Source organism: Equus caballus, chromosome 12, assembly GCF_041296265.1.
Source record: "Equus caballus isolate H_3958 breed thoroughbred chromosome 12, TB-T2T, whole genome shotgun sequence".
In the NCBI taxonomy this organism is placed as follows: domain Eukaryota; kingdom Metazoa; phylum Chordata; class Mammalia; order Perissodactyla; family Equidae; genus Equus; species Equus caballus.
Window position 1 is genome coordinate 42,912,568 of NC_091695.1, and position 16,807 is coordinate 42,929,374.

Below are 16,807 nucleotides of genomic sequence, written 5' to 3' on the forward strand. Positions count from 1 at the left end.
ACTCACAGGTGCCGTGAAGAGTGTTTATTGAAGTGATGGGATCAGTGGGTTCAAAGTGAAGAGCTGGTTTATTGGGGTGAAGGGGTCAGCGGCTTTCAATTTCAAGCTCTGGTTCTCAGTCTTCAGGCACCTGTGCGTGAATCTGCAACAGGAGTCACCTCTGCTGTTGGATTCTGAGAGAGTGGCTGAGTGGCCCGCGTACTCGGGGAGGGCCCCAACTGGTCAGGAGGATAGCCCCTTCTAGACAGGCCAGAGAAGGGTGGTGGGGAAGCTACCCTGCCCTTACCCAGTCTGAGGCTCCAGCAGACGGGACTCCATCTGCCCCCTGTGCTGCCCAGCCCCAAAGCCCCATATCCGCTCAGGAGCAAGGTTCTAGACAACCCGGGAAATAACCTTGAGGTCAGAGAGGGGGAATGGATGGGGCTTGGCAGGAAGAGGACCCATCCATGTACTCACCGCTGCGGCCAGGCTGGGCCAGGTTAGGGCCCCGCGCACTTTGGCATCCGGGCCAGGGATGGTCTCCAGGCCCCACAGGGTGAAGCGGCTGAAACTGGCAGTGGCTCCGATAAAGCCGTCCTGGGGAAGGGACTCGGCTCAGCACGGGGCCGCGCGCTCGCCCGCACCCCCTTCCAACCCTGTGCCCCTTTGCTCACGAAGTCCCGCTCCAGCGCCTCCGGGGATTCCACCAGCTCTTGCTCCCCTTGCTCTTCGTTATTCTCCGAACCCTCCGAGAAGTCATGCTTCTCTTCCATCACCATCACGTATCCCACGAGGCCGGGTGGCACCGACACTTCCTCGCCCCGTAGTTTGCGGCCGCGAAACGACACTTCGAGTCCTGGAGGAGGCAGGCGGAGGGCCTCACTGAGGGCCTGATACAGGCCTTGCGGGGCAAGCCCGGTGGCGGCCTCCCCGCCACCTCCGGTGGACTACGATCCCCAGGAGCCCTCGCGCCGGTCCTCGCCAAGAAGAGCGCGGTGCCGGCGCGGGGACTGCCGGGAGCCGTAGTCCGGCCACGAGCGCTCACCACCGAGACCCTGGCGGATGGCCGGGGTGAAGAAGCGCCCCACGGGGGCGGGCTGGTTAACCGGGACCTCGCAGGGCAGAAGGTGCAGCGTGACGGGGGCGGCGTCGCGGAGCGTGGCGGTGCGTAAGTGGATGCGGTGTTTGTGGACGGCTACCTCGTCGCTGCTCTCCATCCTCCGCCGCGGTTTGATCGCTCACTAGCTAAGGCCAAAGCTGGCGCGGAAAGCGCGCGGAGCTTGTCGGGAGGTCAGGGGCAGTCAGCGCAGAGCCTCCGGGGAAGCGTAGTCCGTCCCTGAAGATCCTTTGCAAGCCCCGCCTCTCTGTGTTCAAGTCCCCAGTTTTTTTCCTTGAAAAATTTTCAGATGCGCATTCTTCCTGTAAAAAAAATTTAAAACGATTCCGAGTATACTTTTTATATAGATTTGTAGGGAGTTAGTTCTTTCTCAAATTGTTGAGGATATTTTATCTGAGTTTGTGATTTGTCTTCCAAACCCGTGTATAGGTGATTTTTATCACGCAAGACACTTATTTTTCGTAGTCAAACTTATCAACCGTTTCGTTTGATATCTCTTAGTTTTCTCAATGCTCTCTTTTTTGGTTTAACTCTTCCCTATTGTTTATTTGTTCAGGTACCTAACATATGTGTTGTCAAGTTCTCTCATAAAACATACAAAACTGGTGATTAAGATTAAATTTGCACTTAATTTAGATTTGAGAAAGAGAAAAACATCCCCAACATCCAGGAGCTAGCCTTGGTGCTCTGTTGAACGTGAACAATTTCAAAGATTATTGACTTCAGACGAAATCCTTCTGTGACATGAGGGATCGGGACAAAAACAAGGTCCCCTGAAATGACGTGAACACTGACAAAGACACGAACATTGTCCAAACCACAGGAAAGAGGAAACATCCCTCTATCTTGGATAATATGACTCTGGCTTCTTTATGAATTACAGCTTTAGCCTCCGTCTAGTTAGGATTTAACATATCCCATCATAGAAATACTCCCACTTCCTGACAGCCTCCCGGAAAAGCCGCACTTCCTTAAACCTCCCCAGATCACCTAACACAAGCCCAAATCCTATAAATCCTTCCTAACACCCGCTTACTGAGATGCCCCACAGCGCAAGAGTAATACACCCGTTTGTTCAGCCATAGATGTGTTCGGTGCTCCTTGCCTGGAGGGTATTGACAGTTTAGAGAGTCTTGCTTTAGTTTTTTATCAAGAATAAAATACGTAATACTGTTTATTCATGTCTCCTTTTATGTCTCTCTGTACACTTGTGAGGTTTTCTTCATTTATAATAGTTAAAGTTTATTTTTATATTTTAAAGTTTATTCCTGATGGCTTATATTTGTTTCAATTACAAATTAGATCTTTTCTTTCATTTTATTTTCTGATTTTTATTTATAGCAGAGGTTCGCAAAGCTCACATATAGTCTCTGTCGCAATTCCTCAACTTTGTCGTTGTATCGTGAAAACAACCATGGAGGGGCGGGCCGTGGCCGAGCGGTTAAGTTTGCGCCCTCTGCTTCAGCGCCTGGGGATCCTGAGTGCGGACCTGCACACCGCTCATCAGGCCATGCTGTGGCAGTGTCCACGTAGAAGAACTAGAATGATCTACAACTAGGATATACAACTAGGTACTAGGGCTTTGGGGTGAAAAAAAACAAAGCACAGACAATATGTAAGTGAATAAACATGCCTGTGTTCCAATAAAACTTTATTTGCAAAAACAGGCAGCGGGCTGGATTGGCCTGCCCACAAACAGGCCATAGTTTTTGGGAAAGCTGTTGATTCTTACATACTAATTTTTTAACCAGATATCTGCTGAATTCTTTTGTTATTCCTAATAGTTTTCATTTTATTTTCTTGGTCCTCCCAGAATTAGTCATCTCACTTCCGAATAATGATAATTTTGCCTCTTCATTACATTGTGTAATTTGTTTTGTTTTCTAGCACTTTCAGAACAATCTCAAGTCTTCCTAGTATCCACGGACGTCCTTTCCTGCTTTCTGAAACGTTCATGAGGATGCTTTTGCTGTTTCCCCGATAATCAGGAAGCTGCCTTTCAATTTGTTACTTGTCTCTCCTTAAAACTGTACTTCGAAGGGGTTTTTAACTCAGGAGTAGATATGGGATTTTATTTTTATATATTTGATCGTGTAAGTTTCTCATAGCCTAGATTTTAGTGATTGCATTCCTATAGTGTGTTCATCTGCCCTACACTTCCTGTGAACTAGTAATTAGATCTGGAAGCTTCATCAGATTCTTTTGGTGGTGGGGGGCGGGGGGCAAGACTTCTTCAAGGGGAGCGGTGTGTCTTTCCATCAGGAGGGACGTAATACCTCCTGTCTGTCCTTTTTGTGAGGTTAGCAGCCATAGGTGATCGGGGTCTGGATCCTTTAATTCATCAGGGGTGACAAAACTGATGTCGTTAAGTCCACTGTTTTGTCCTCATTTACCAGCTGGGCTACGTCTGGAAGGAAGACGCCCCCTCATTAACAGTTTGGTTGCCCATTGGTATAGTGAGTATGAGAAAGGCAAAATAATTGCTTGAAGTTTCCTTTTATGTCCCAGTTTTTAAAATAAGTTGTTTCCTGAGCGTGCTCCAGTGGTAACCTTTCAAGAAAAGTATCATTATTAAATAATGAATTTTTAACATTTTGATATGTTTCAGTTAATTGTGCTTATTCTTCTTAATGCTCAAATTGTCCCATATTATGGGGCACTATTGCCCCTTTTGCCACTGGCAGCCTCTTCCAGTTAGCTCCCGAGTCTTTTGATGTGACCCTAGTAGTCTCTTAGAGGTTGACTTGTTTTCTGGAACCACAGGATGTCCCTGGCTCATCTACTGCGGTTCCTGCTCCAGACGTGGAATCCTCTGTTTCTCTCTGGTGCCTTTTGCTAGGAAATGATATTTGCTACTCCAGCCTGACATCAGACTTGCTCATTGCTACTCAGTTGGCTATTGTTTCTAGGTGTTTTCAGTGGACGAAGCCAGGAAGTATGTACTTCACTCTTTTAAAGAGAAAATACATCATGAGTTCATACTGTTACTTCTAGGACTACAGCGTTTTTTCTGACCTCATTGCTCTTACATTTGTATCTTTTTTCTCCATACTACATACACAACAATCTCAGAAGAAAAATGACAACGCTGCAACCAAGGATGTGATGATCACAGTTTAAGAATTTCTCTTGTCGTTCTTTTTTACCTTCAGGTATATTCCACTAGGGATGTGCAATCCCATTGCTGTTCTTCAAAGTCGCTTGAAATCGTTCTCCCTGTGGTTAGGCCACCACCTGGATACATGGTTAGGATCAGTCGTTTCCTTTTGCTTTTAACATTTTGAGATAGCTTTTAAAAAATTTACTTTTGCTTTGTAAGTATGTGATTATTTACATGTTTCCAGATCTTCTGTTCATGGTTCCGACTCCTAGTGACCCTGTGTACAGCAGAGGGAACCCAGCCTGGTCTTTTGGTGCCATCCTCGCTCGCACCTTCAGGCGCTGTATCAGACGCGGCTCCGCTGCCATTCCCTGGGTTTTCATGGCCAATTTTTTGGAAGTGGGTAGTCGGGTCCTTTTTCCTAGTCTGTCTTGGTCTGGAAGCTCCGCTGAAACCTGTCCACCATGGGTGACCCTGCTAGTATTTGAAATACTGGTGGCACAGCTTTCAGCATCACAGCAACACGCAGCCACCACAGTATGACAGCTGACGTCGTGTGGTTCCCTGACCGGGAAACGAACCTGAGTGGAGGCGATGAGAGCAGCTGAATCTTAACCACCAGACCACCAAAGGCCAAACCTACAAAGATATTTTTAGAGAAATATATCTCTCTCCCCCGTCCCCTTCAACTCTTCTCTCCTGCCCTCTCTAGGTAACCTTTTAAAATATTTTAGTTTATCTTTCCATTGTTTACTCTTTTAAAATATTAGCAGAAATTTATGAATATTGAATCCGACTTCCTAATATTTTGTTGAGGATGTTTGTGCCTATGTTCGTGAGAGACACTGGTCTGTAGTTTTCCTTTTCTGTGATGTCTTTGGCTGGTTTTGGTGTCAGGGTGATGCTGGTCACATGGAATGAGTTACGAAGTGTTCCCTCTGCTTCTATTTTCTGAAAGAGAATGTAGAGAATTGTTGTTCTTTCTTAGATGTTTTTTTCCGCCACCAGGGGAACCATCTGGGCCTGCTTTCTTTTTTGCAAGGTTATTAATTATTTTTTGTTGTTCATTTTAAAAGAGACTTTTATTTCTTTTGGCTTTACTGAGGCATATTGACAAAGCTGTCAGATATTCAGTGGACATCATGATGATTTGATCCATGTAGACGTCGTGAGAGGGGTCCACCCGTCCAGTTCATTGACACAGCCATCGCCTCACAGATTTATTATTAGACTATATATTAATAATATGTAATATTAATGATCATATGCTATATAATTAGTAACTATTCCATCTCTTTAATAGATACAGGTCTATTCAGATTATCTATTTTTCCTTGTGTAAGTTTTGGTACTTTGTGTCATTCAAGGAATTGGTCCATTTCATTTAAATTATCAGACTGTGGGCACAGAGTTGTTCATAATATTTCTTTTTTTTTTTTAAAGATTGACACCTAGGCTAACAACTGTTGCCAATCTTTTTTTTTTCTGCTTTATTTCCCAACCCCCCCCCCCCCGCCCCGCCCCGCCCCGCCCCGCCCCGCCCCCACCCCCGCCCCGGTACGTAGTTGTATATCTCAGTTGCAGGTCCTTCTAGTTGTGGGATGTGGGACGCCGCCTCAACGTGGCCTGATGAGCGGTGCTATGTCCGCGTCCAGGATCCAAACCCTGGGCCGCCGCAGCGGAGCACGCGAACTTAACCACTCAGCCACGGAGCCGGCCCCCATAATATTTCTTTAATATCATTTTAATGTCCCTGGGATCAGCAGCAATGACCCCTCTTTCATTCTTGATATTAGCAATTTGTGTCTTCTCTTTTTTTCTTAGTTAGCTCGGCTAGAGGTTTATCAACTTTACTATCTTTTCATTGAACCAGCTTTTGGTTTCGGTGATTTGATTTCCGGTTTTCAATGTCATTGATTTCTGCTCTAATTTTCGTTATTTGGGGTTATATTCTTCTTCTTTCTCTAGTTTCCTAAAGTGGAAGCTTAGATTATTGATTTTAGGTCTTCTTTTCTGACATATGCATCCAATGCCATAAACTTCACTCTAAGTATTGCTTTCACTGAATCCCACAGATTTTGATGTCATAGTTTCATTTTTATCTAGTTTGATATTTTAAATTTTCTCTTGGGATTTCTTTGACCTGTGTGTTATTTAGAAGTGTGTCGTTTAACCTCCAAGTATTTGGGAATTTTTCAGCTATCTTTGCTCTTTTTTTCTTTTTAAAGATTGGCACCTGAGCTAACATCTGTTGCCAATCATTTTTTTTCATCTTCTTCTCCCCAAAGAACCCCCAGTACATAGTTGTATATTCTAGTGGTAGGTCCTTCTGGTTGTGGCATGTGGGACGCCGCCTCAGCATGGCCTGGTGGGTGGTGCCAGATCTGCGCCCAGGATCTGAAACCATGAAACCCTGGGCTGCCGAAGTGGAGCGTGCGGACTTAACCACTTGGCCATGGGGCCGGCTTCTACCTTTGTTCTTGATTTCTCATTTAATTCCATTGTGGTCCAGAAGCAGACATTGTATGATTTCTGTTCTTTTCAGTTGTTAAAGTGTGTTCTATGGCCCAAAATGTGGTCTCTCTGGGTGACTGTTCCATAGGCACTTGAGAAGAAGATGTATTCTGCTGTTCTTCAGGCTGTATTCTGCTGATCTAACATGTATTGCTGGATGCAATATTCTATAATCTACGAATATTCTATAATTTATACAAGTATTCTGTAATGAAATCCTGTTGATCCGGGTGCTGTTTAGATCAGCTACACTCTTGCGGCACTTCTGCCTGCTGCCTCTGTCAGTTGCTGATAGAAGGGTGGTGAAGTGTCCATCTCTGGAGTAGATTTGACTGTTTCTCCTTGCAGTTCTAGCAAGCTTTTGCGTCACGTGTTTTGATGCTCTGTTGTTGGGTGCATATACATTAAATATTGTTATATCCTCTTGGAGAATCAACCCCTTTATCATTATCCAGTGCCCCCTTTATCCCTGATAATCTTCCTTGTTCTGAAGTCTGCTTTGTCTGAAATTAATATAACTACTCCAGCTTTCACTTGATGAGTGTTACCCTGGTGGATTTTTCTCCATCCTTTACTATTAATCTTTCTGTGTCTTTGTATTTAACGTGGGTTTCTTGTAGACAACATAGACTTGGGTCTTTTTTTTTTTCTATCCACACCCATGACAGTCTCTTTTAATTGGTATGTTTACATTTAAAATGATTATTGATATAGTTGGATTAATATGTGCCATGTTTAACTGTTTTCATTGCACTTTTGTTTCTTTTTTAAAATTTTTGCCTCTTTTTCTGCCTTCTCTGGCTTTGATTGGCATTTTATATGATTCATTTTCTCTCCTCTCTTAGCATATCAATTATGCTTTAAAAAACATTTTTAGTAGTTGCCCTAGAGTTTGCCATATACATTTATAATTTAAGTCCACTGTCAAATAACAATGCTCCACTTCATGGTAGCGGCAGATACCTAATAACAGAGTGTTCCCAGTTTCCGCTTCCTGTCCCTTATCACATTGCTCTCATTCATTTTACTTATCCCTATGCTATAATTGTCCAATATATTTTGATTGTTGATATTATTACTTTTTTTTTTTTTTTTTTTGCTGAGGAAGATTCACCCTGAGCTAACATCTGTTGCCAATCTTCCTCTTTTTCTTTTTGGATTGAGGAAGATTCACCCTGAGCTAACATCTGTGCCAGTCTTCCTCTGTTTTGTATGTGGGATGCCATCATAGCATGGCCACCACCAAGAGGAACCAAACCTGGGCTGCTGAAGTGGAGAGCACCAAACTTAACCAGTAGGCTATGGGGCCAGCCCTGTTATTACCTTTAATAAATAATTATTAGATCAATTAAGAATAATAAAAATAAAATAGGTTTGTTTTTACCTTAATTATTCCTTCTCTGTCTTCCTTTCTTTATATAGATCTGAATTTCTGACCTATATAATTTTCCTTCTCTCTGAAGAACTTTAAACATTTCTTGCAAGGCAGGTACTAGTGACAAATACCCTCAGTTTTCGTTTGTCTGAGAAAGTCTCCTTCACTTTCGAAGGATAATTTCACTGGATACAGAATTCTGGGTTGCTGTTTTATTTTTTTTCCTTCAACACTTGAAATATTTCACTCTGCTCTCTTCTTGCCTGCGTGGCTTCTGATGAGAAGTCTGATTCTTATCCTCATTCCTCTATAGTAAGACTTATGCCCCCTCTGGCTTCTTTCAAGATTCTTTCTTCATCTTTGGTTTTCTGCAGTTTGAATATGATATGCCTAGGTGTAGATTTTTAAAGTCCATTTTAATTTTTAGGTTCCTTCTGTTTTTTTTTTTTTAATACAATTTGGTGGGGGAAACTGGATCTTTTGTCCTGTAGAGGGGCATTTGGTATAACAGAATGAATCCCAAGAGACCAGCCAGACACTCAGTTTCAGGTTGATTACACTGGATCCCTCCCATTATGGAGGTGGCTGAAATCCCTTACTACAAGTTGCTTATTCTGGAGATGGCTTTGCCTTCCCTGACCATGGGGCCTTGACCAGTATTTTCATGGCGGTATCCCCCACAGCACTGTGTCCAAGTGTGGAATCTCTTTTGGTTACAAAAGAAGTGAGACAATGGGACCAGAACCCTGGGCATCACTGGTCTCACCATGAGCCTGTCTCAGAACAGCGGGCAGATAGGACGGTGGCGTGCTTGTTGAAAACTCAGTTATGCTGTCCACTGGGGGACGGTATCTTGCTAGCTTCAGGCAGCTGTCTTATAGGATGTGGTGTGTCTTGTGCTAATTGTACCCATGGATTTTAATTTATAGAGGTGACCGAGTGATGACACAGTGAGGTCAATGCCATTGAAAGAAAAGTTCAGTGTTACTTACAGTTCCCCTAGAAACAAGAGGTGCCACATGCCTCTCAGGGCCACATGGGGAAGCACCAGAGCTGGTCAGGAGGCAGAAAGGAGCCAGGGGACAGCATAGACCACAGCCTTTATCCGGGCTTCTGGGGCAAAGGCAAAGCAGGGCAGGGTAAGCAGCTCAGGACTGGCTAGTCTGAATAATGCTGGTGGACTGTGGCGTAGGGACTGTCCCTGGCCGTCTGGTACCTGGCCCTGGGTTGATTTAGGGCAGAGGGCAGTGGCTTGGTGTTTGAGAGGTGGGTAGAGGAAGTGGCTCAGAGCATAGGCTCCGGAGCACACAGGACAGGAAAACAACGTTCGCTGTTAGTTTAGTCCTGTAATTAGTGGATGCTGAACAGACAAATATGGAATCTAAGAAAACATAGAACAGGGGCCGGCCCAGTGGCACAGCCATTAAGTTCGCACATTCTGCTTCGGCAGCCCGGGGTTCGCTGGTTTGAATCCCTGGTGTGGACATGGCACCGCTTGTCAAGCAATGCTGTGGTAGGCATCCCACATATAAAGTGGAGGAAGATGGGCACGGATGTTAGCTCAGGGCCAGCCTTCCTCAGCAAAAAAGAGGAGGATTGGCAGCAGTTAGCTCAGGGCTAATCTTCCTCAAAAAAAAAAAAAAACAGAACATGTGAAGAAAATGGTGGTTACCACGGGTGGGGGGATAAGATTGATGGTGTTTAAGGGTAAAAACTTACAACGAGCAGTAAATAAGCCATAGAGATCTAATGCACAGTGTAATTAACACAGGCAATGATACTGTATATAGTGATGTAATGTGACAAATTCTGCTTCAGTGGCAATCATACTACAATATAGAAATGTATCAAACTAACATGCTGTACATCTTAAATTTACAAGTTGTAACACGTCAAATTTATGACATTTTAAAAAATTAATTAGTTAATCAAGCTCCCCCCCCGCCAAAAAGAACAGTGCTGTGAATCAATGACCTATATTATGTGCTGTTTTCTCACTTTTCTTTTCTTTTCTTTTCTTTTTTTTGAGGGAGATTAGCCCTGAGCTAACATCTGCTGCCAATCCCCCTCTTTTTGCTGAGGAAGACTGGCCCTGAGCTAACATCCGTGCCCATCTTCCTCTCCTTTATACGTGGGATGCCTACCACAGCATGGTGTGCCAAGCGCTGCCATGTCCACACCCGGGATCCGAACCCATGAACCCTGGGGCGCCGAGAAGCGGAATGTGTGTACTTAACCGCTGTGCCACCAGGCCCGCCCCAGCAGAGAACTTGAAAGAGTTCCCAGATACCCTTCACTCAGCTTCCCCTAATGGTCACGTCTTATGTAGCCAGAGTTCAATGATCAAACCCAGGAAATTAGCATAAATAGAATCCTATTAACGGATCTGTAGAAGATCTCAGAATTTTGCCAGTGTTCCCATCAATGCCCTTTTTCTGGTCCAGGATCCCATCTAAGATCCCATATTGCACCTAGCTGTCACGACTTCTAGTTTTCAGCTGTGTGCGGCAGTTCCCCAGTCATTCTATTTCTTCTGTGACTGTGACGCTTTTGAAGACCGCCGGCCACGTATTTTGTAGAATGTCTCTTAGTCTGGATTTACCTGGTGTTTCCTCCCAGGAGAAACTTGGGAGTCTGCGGCAGAAGTGCTCTGTGCGCGTCTCAGGGCCGCCGCCGCGCTGCTGGCTGGGCTGTGAGCTCTGAGCGCGTGGGGAGGGCGGCTGTGAGCGTTACCCCCTGTAAAGTTACCGGATTTCATTTTAGAATGAGTAAGTGTCTTGTAGGGAGATATTTTGAGACCATGCCAACAATCTGTTCTGTGTGATGCTTTTGCCGACTGTTAGCACTCATCGATGGTTCTCGCCTGACACAGTTGCAGTGGCGCCCGCCTAGTGGAATGTTCTGTTTCCATCATTCCTACGTTAGCAAGTGTAGACATTTATTAATTGGAATTCCAGAGCTGTCCCTTCTCTCTCACCTATTTATTCAATTCAGTAGGTTTTAATCCATTAATATCATTATTTATTTTGTTGCTTAACTCGTTCCAGCTTTGGCCATGGAGAGCTCCTTCAGATTCCCTGCCTTCGTACATTCACCAAGTCCCCATCGTTAAAAAAAAACGTTGCTCATATATAATTTACGTGCCATAAAATTTACCCTTTTAAAGTATAAAGTTTAGTCATTTTAGTACATTCACAAGATTGTGAAACCATCACAACTACCTAATTCCAGGATATTTTCATTGCCCAAAGGGAAATGCCGTATCCATTTGCAGTCACATTCCATCTCCCACTTCCTCTAGCCCCTGGCGACCACTAATTTACTTTCTGTTTTTATGGATTTGCCTGTTCTTGAAATTTCATAAAAATGATCTCATACAGTATGTGGCCCTTTGTGTCTGCTGCTTTCTCTGAGCAGAACGTTTTCAAGGTTCATCCATGTCGTAGCATGGATCAGTTGGTCATTCCTTTTTATGGTTGAATAATATTCCATTGTGTGGATACCCCATATTCTGTTTCTCTCTTCATCTTTCGATGGACATTGGGTTGTTTCCACTTTGGGGTCCTTGTGAATGATGCTACCATGAGCCATAACCAAATGCTACAGACTGTGTGGATTAAACGACAGAAGTCTGTCTGTGTCACCGTTCTGGAGTGCACACGTTCAAGATCGAGGTGCCGCCAGGGTCAGTTTTGGGTGAGACCTCTCCTCCTGGCTTCTAGGTGGCTGTCTTTGCACTGATTCCCACGTGGCCTCACTCTGTCTTGCATTTGACTTGTATTTCCCTAATGACTAAGGATGCTGAGCATCTTTTCATGTGCTTATTGGCCATTTATATATCTTCCTTGGAGAAACAGCTAATCTAGTTCTTTGCCTATTTTTTGATCGGGTTGTCTTTTGGAGGTTGAACTGTAAGAATTCTTGATATGTTTTGGATACTATACCCTTCTCAGATATATGATTTGTAAATATTGTCTTGCATTCTGTGGGCTGTCTGTTCACTCCCTTGATAGTGGCCATTGAGGCACAAATTCTGAATATTTTGATGAAGTCCAGTTTACCTATTTGTTCTTTTGTTGCTTTTGCTTTTGGTGTCGTATCTAAGAAACCATTGCCAAATCCAAGGTCGTGAAAATTTACCCCTATCTTCCCTTCTGTTTTATAGCTTTAGCAAGAACTTTAGGTCTTTGATCCATTTTCAGCTAATTTTTGCCCTTGCAATTCCATATGAATTTTAGGATCACCTTTTCCATTTCTGCAAAAAAGATGACTCAGACTGTGATAGGGGTTACATTGAATCTATGGGTCAATTTGGGGAGTCTTGCCATCTTAACAATATTAAGTTTCTTGATCCATGAACATGGATGCCTTCCCATTATAGCCATGTGCTGCGTAACGACATTTCAGTCAATGACGGACCAAATATACGATGGTGGTCCCATAAGATTAGTACCATACAGCCTAGGTGTGTAGTAGGTTGTGGGGGACTGGAATTGGCCACCCCAAGATATGTCTCTTTGGCATGAGGATTATTTTGGGCTGGATACTTTTAAAAACTGCAGACAGGAAAGAAACTCTGAAAAGTAGAATTGATTTACCCTTTGTTAAGAGACATTTACATTTGTAAAGGAAATCTCCATCTGTAAAGGTGTCTCCCTCTCTGTACCAGGAAGAAGGAGGGATGACCTTATCTCTAGAAACTCTTAATCACTGAGGAAGGCAAGGACTCAAATCTGCATAATAACCTTACCCTTGTTTACTGTCCTTTTTTGGTAACCTCCCATGATTGACTCCCCCCATCCCCAACATCCTCCTTTGTCTTTACCTTAGGGTGGTATTTAAGGTGAGAGCTTCTGCCATTTGGGGAGTTGCTCAGTTTTCCTGAGCCTCTCCCATGTATACATGTTGTAAAGCTTTGTTTAATCTTCTCCTGTTATGCTGTCTCATGTGAATTTAATCTGTTTTCTGGCCAGAAGGACCCAGAGTGTGTAGAGGAAATGTGTTCCTCCCCTACAAGGTTATACCATCTAGGTTTGTGTAAATGCACTCGAGGATGTTCTCACAATGATGAAGTTGCCTAACGATGCATCTTTCTCAGAATGTGTCCCTGTAGTTAAGTGAGGCATGACTACGTTTACATCTTAATTTCTTTCAGAAACGTTTTATAGTTTTCAGCGTACAAGTCTTGCATTTCCTTGATTAAATTTATTCCAAAGTATTTTATTCTTTTTGATGCTATTATAAATGGATTTTTCCCTTAATTTCCTTTTTGGATTGTTTATTGCTATTGTATAGAGTTCAATAAATATCCTTGAGATTGACTATATGTTATTTTTCTGCTTTTTCTCCCCAAGTCCCCCCAGTACATAATTGTATATTTTAGTTGTGGGTCCTGCTAGTTGTGGCCTGTGGGATGCCACCTCAGCATGGCCTGACGAGTGGTGCCATGTCCACACCCAGGATCCAAACCAGTGAAACCCTGGCCCACCGCAGCAGAGCACGTGAACTTAACCACTCGGCCATGGGGCCGATACCTGATCGACTGTATTGAAGACATTGTTTGTGTCTTCTATCTGCTTACTTATCTCTGGTCCTCTTCATCTGTCTTATATTGAGAGCAATATATTAAAATCTCCTATGATTCATGTATGTCTGTCTATATTTCCTTGCATCGTCTGTAGTTTTTATATCTTACAAGCGGTTGCTATGCTATTTGGTGCATAAATATTCATAAGTGTTACAGCTTTGCTGTAAATTCTGGTTTTTAGCATTTAAAAGTGCCCTTCTTTGTCATGTTTAGTGCCTGGCAGCTTGGATTATACATTGTCTGATATCAGGATCACTGCCTCTGCCCTGTCATTGTCTCCGTTTGCCTGGTATCCCTTTGTCCGGCCCTTCATCTTTAGCCTCTCTGAATCAGGTTCCTTTAGTGTTTCTCTTGTATATAGCAGAGAGTTGAGACTTGCCATTCGAGCCAAATTAAAAACTTTTTTCTTTAAATAGGTGAGTTATGCCCATTTATGTTTATCAATACAATTGATATGGTTGGTCTCAACTCTCTATCATAATATTTTGTAATTATGTGTATTTTGCTATATTTCTCTATGAGCTGTGTATTCTTTGATATTTAATTTACAAAATAAATTGGTATTTAGGAAGGTTTGTATTTTGTTCTTGTCTTTACCTGTGTACTTATACCTTTTAAAAAACACTCTCAGTTTCAAAACTCTGTCTGGCTTATCCCTTTGTACTGGTACCTTTAACCCCCAGCTGCTGCCTCGTGTATCAGTGAGGGTCCAATCAGGGCAGAAACCACACAGTAACCTGAGTGGAAGTTTAACGTAAAGAACTATTAACAGGGGACTGAAGTCCTTGGCCAGTAAGAGGCAAAAGAACTGCACAGAATAGAGGAAAAACCGATTGTAAGGAGCAGCCCCCATCCCTGGGGCTGAGACGGAGCACCCCAGGGAGAGCACGCCCCGTCCCACCTGCAGGTCTGAGCTCCAGACCTGGTGGACAGAGCATGCCTGTGGCTCCCAGGGTCGCAGAGAAGTCACTGCAGTGCTGTGAACATGCTGGAAAGCCATCCTCTAGGGGCCAGGGAAAGCCGATCATGGGGAGTTGTCTCACTGGAGACACTCGGCTGCAACCCTGACCACGGCAGGTGCTGGGGGAAGCTGCTGACCGATGGGTGCTGCTGGCCACTGTGGGCTGCCATGTGTGGCAGGAGCTTGGTGCTGAAGAGGCCACGAGCCCTGCAGTAGCTTGATGCTGGAGGAGCCTTGGGTACCAGAGAAGCTTCTGGAGATTGTCTAGTGAGCATATCAGATGCAGGAAAGGGGGTTGGCCCCATGGCCAAGTGGTTAAGTTCGCATGCTCCGCTTCGGCGGCCCAAGGTTTTGCCGGTTCGGATCCTGGTCGCAGACATGGCACCGCTCATCAGGCCACGCTGAGGTGGCATCCCACATAGCACAACCAGAAAGGCCTACAACTAGAATGCACAACTATGTACTGGGGGCTTTGGGGAGAAGAAGAAAAAAGATTGGCAACAGATGTTAGCTCAGGTGCCAATCTTTAAGGAAAAAAAAAGAGGAAGGAAAACTTCCTTTTGCAATGGCTCCTCTGCGCCCTCTACCGGCAAAGCTTAACAATGAGCCAGGGACAGGCCCTGTGGCCAAGCGCTTAAGTTCGCACGCTCTGCTTCGGTGGCCCAGGGTTTCACAGCTTCGATCCTGGGAGCAGACCTAGCACTGCTCATCAAGCCATGCTGAGGTGGCATCCCACATAACAGAACTAGAAGGACCTACAACTAGAATATACAACTATGTACTGGGGGGCTCTGGGGAGGAGAAGAAGAAAAAGAAAAAAGATTGACAACGGATGATAGCTCAGGGCCAATCTTAAAAAAAAAAAAAAGAGGCCAACTGAGCCCAAATTTGGTCTCCACCATCTACAAAAACAAACAAACAAAAAACCAAAACCAACAATGAGCCAGCTAGCAAAGAAAGATATTTAAAGGGCCCAGATCCATTTTTATGGAGCAGGCAATGAAGAGTGAATTTGGACCTGAGAGGCCCCTATACCGCCTTCAGTGAAATTATCCTATTTTCCTCATTTTCTCTCCCTTCTTGTCTCATGCTTTGAGTTCCATTATTTTTACTTTATCACGATATATGACATTTTTACTTAGTTATTTACCCTCATGCCCACCTTGATTTAGCCTCAGATCCTACATACATACCTGTCGTGTCTTGGTTGAAGTGCATTCTCGTTCAGATTGGCACACAGGTGCAGAATTCCATCGGTACTTGTTGAAAGGCAGACAACTCTTCCCTGTAGCCTTGACGCTTGGACAGCTTGTTTGAATATACAATCCTTGGTTCGAGCTTTCAAGAGTAGAATGTTTCCAAAATGCTGCTCCCTTGTTGTCTTGCTTTGTATGTTCATTTTTTAAAGCCTGATGCCATCCTAATTCTTTTGCCTTTGTAAGTTATTTGATCCTTCTGCCTGGAGATCTTGAGGATTTAAAAAAAGAGAAAAATCTTTGAAACCCAAGAGTTTTGCAAGAATATGTCTAAAAGTGGATTGTTCTGGGTTAATTTTCCAAGGTTCCCAGAGGGCCCTTTCAAAGTGCAGATTTATGGACAGTTTTCTCGGATTATAATATTAAATATCAGTTCTGGTTCATTGTTTAGGTTTTTGTCAGAACTCCAATAATACACATCTGATTCCTTCTGTATCTTGGTTCTATTACTTTCTTCTGACCCTTCTCCTTCTTTATCTCATTTTCACTCTCTTGATTGATATTCTTTCTTTCTTCAAGGCCCCTTATTAAATTTTTATTTGAGTCTGTTCTCCCTTGGGTGTCTTGTAATTTAATCTTTTTTTTTTTTGAGGAAGATTAGCTCTGAGCTAACTGCTGCCAATCCTCCTCTTTTTGCTGAGGAAGACTGGCCCTGAGCTAACATCCATGCCCATCTTCCTCTACTTTACATGTGGGACGCCTACCACAGCATGGCTTGCCAAGCGGTGCTGTGTCAGCACCTGGGATCCGAACCAGCGAACCCTGGGCTGCCGAAGCGGAACGTGCACACTTAACCGCTGTGCCACTGGGCCGGCGCCTTAATCTTTATTTCTAGATAATTTTGTCTGCTTCTTCCATTTCTACCCTGAGTTCAATCAATTCTCTTCATTTCTTCCTAGGTTTTGTCTCTTTCTGTTC

General features: G+C 43.9%; 1 protein-coding gene across 1 annotated transcript; it reads right to left on the reverse strand.

Annotated features, from left to right (window-relative positions):
- Positions 1 to 9: 9 nt before the first annotated feature.
- Positions 10 to 16,437, reverse strand: RNASEH2C (ribonuclease H2 subunit C). The gene is made up of 5 exons (XM_001494343.5): positions 15,827 to 16,437; positions 1,025 to 1,398; positions 654 to 835; positions 457 to 576; positions 10 to 142 (listed from the first exon to the last, which is right to left on the reverse strand). Exons 2-5 carry the CDS (start codon positions 1,194 to 1,196, stop codon positions 116 to 118), a joined length of 501 nt encoding a protein of 166 aa, XP_001494393.2. The 5' UTR covers positions 1,197 to 1,398; positions 15,827 to 16,437; the 3' UTR covers positions 10 to 115.
- Positions 16,438 to 16,807: the final 370 nt, after the last annotated feature.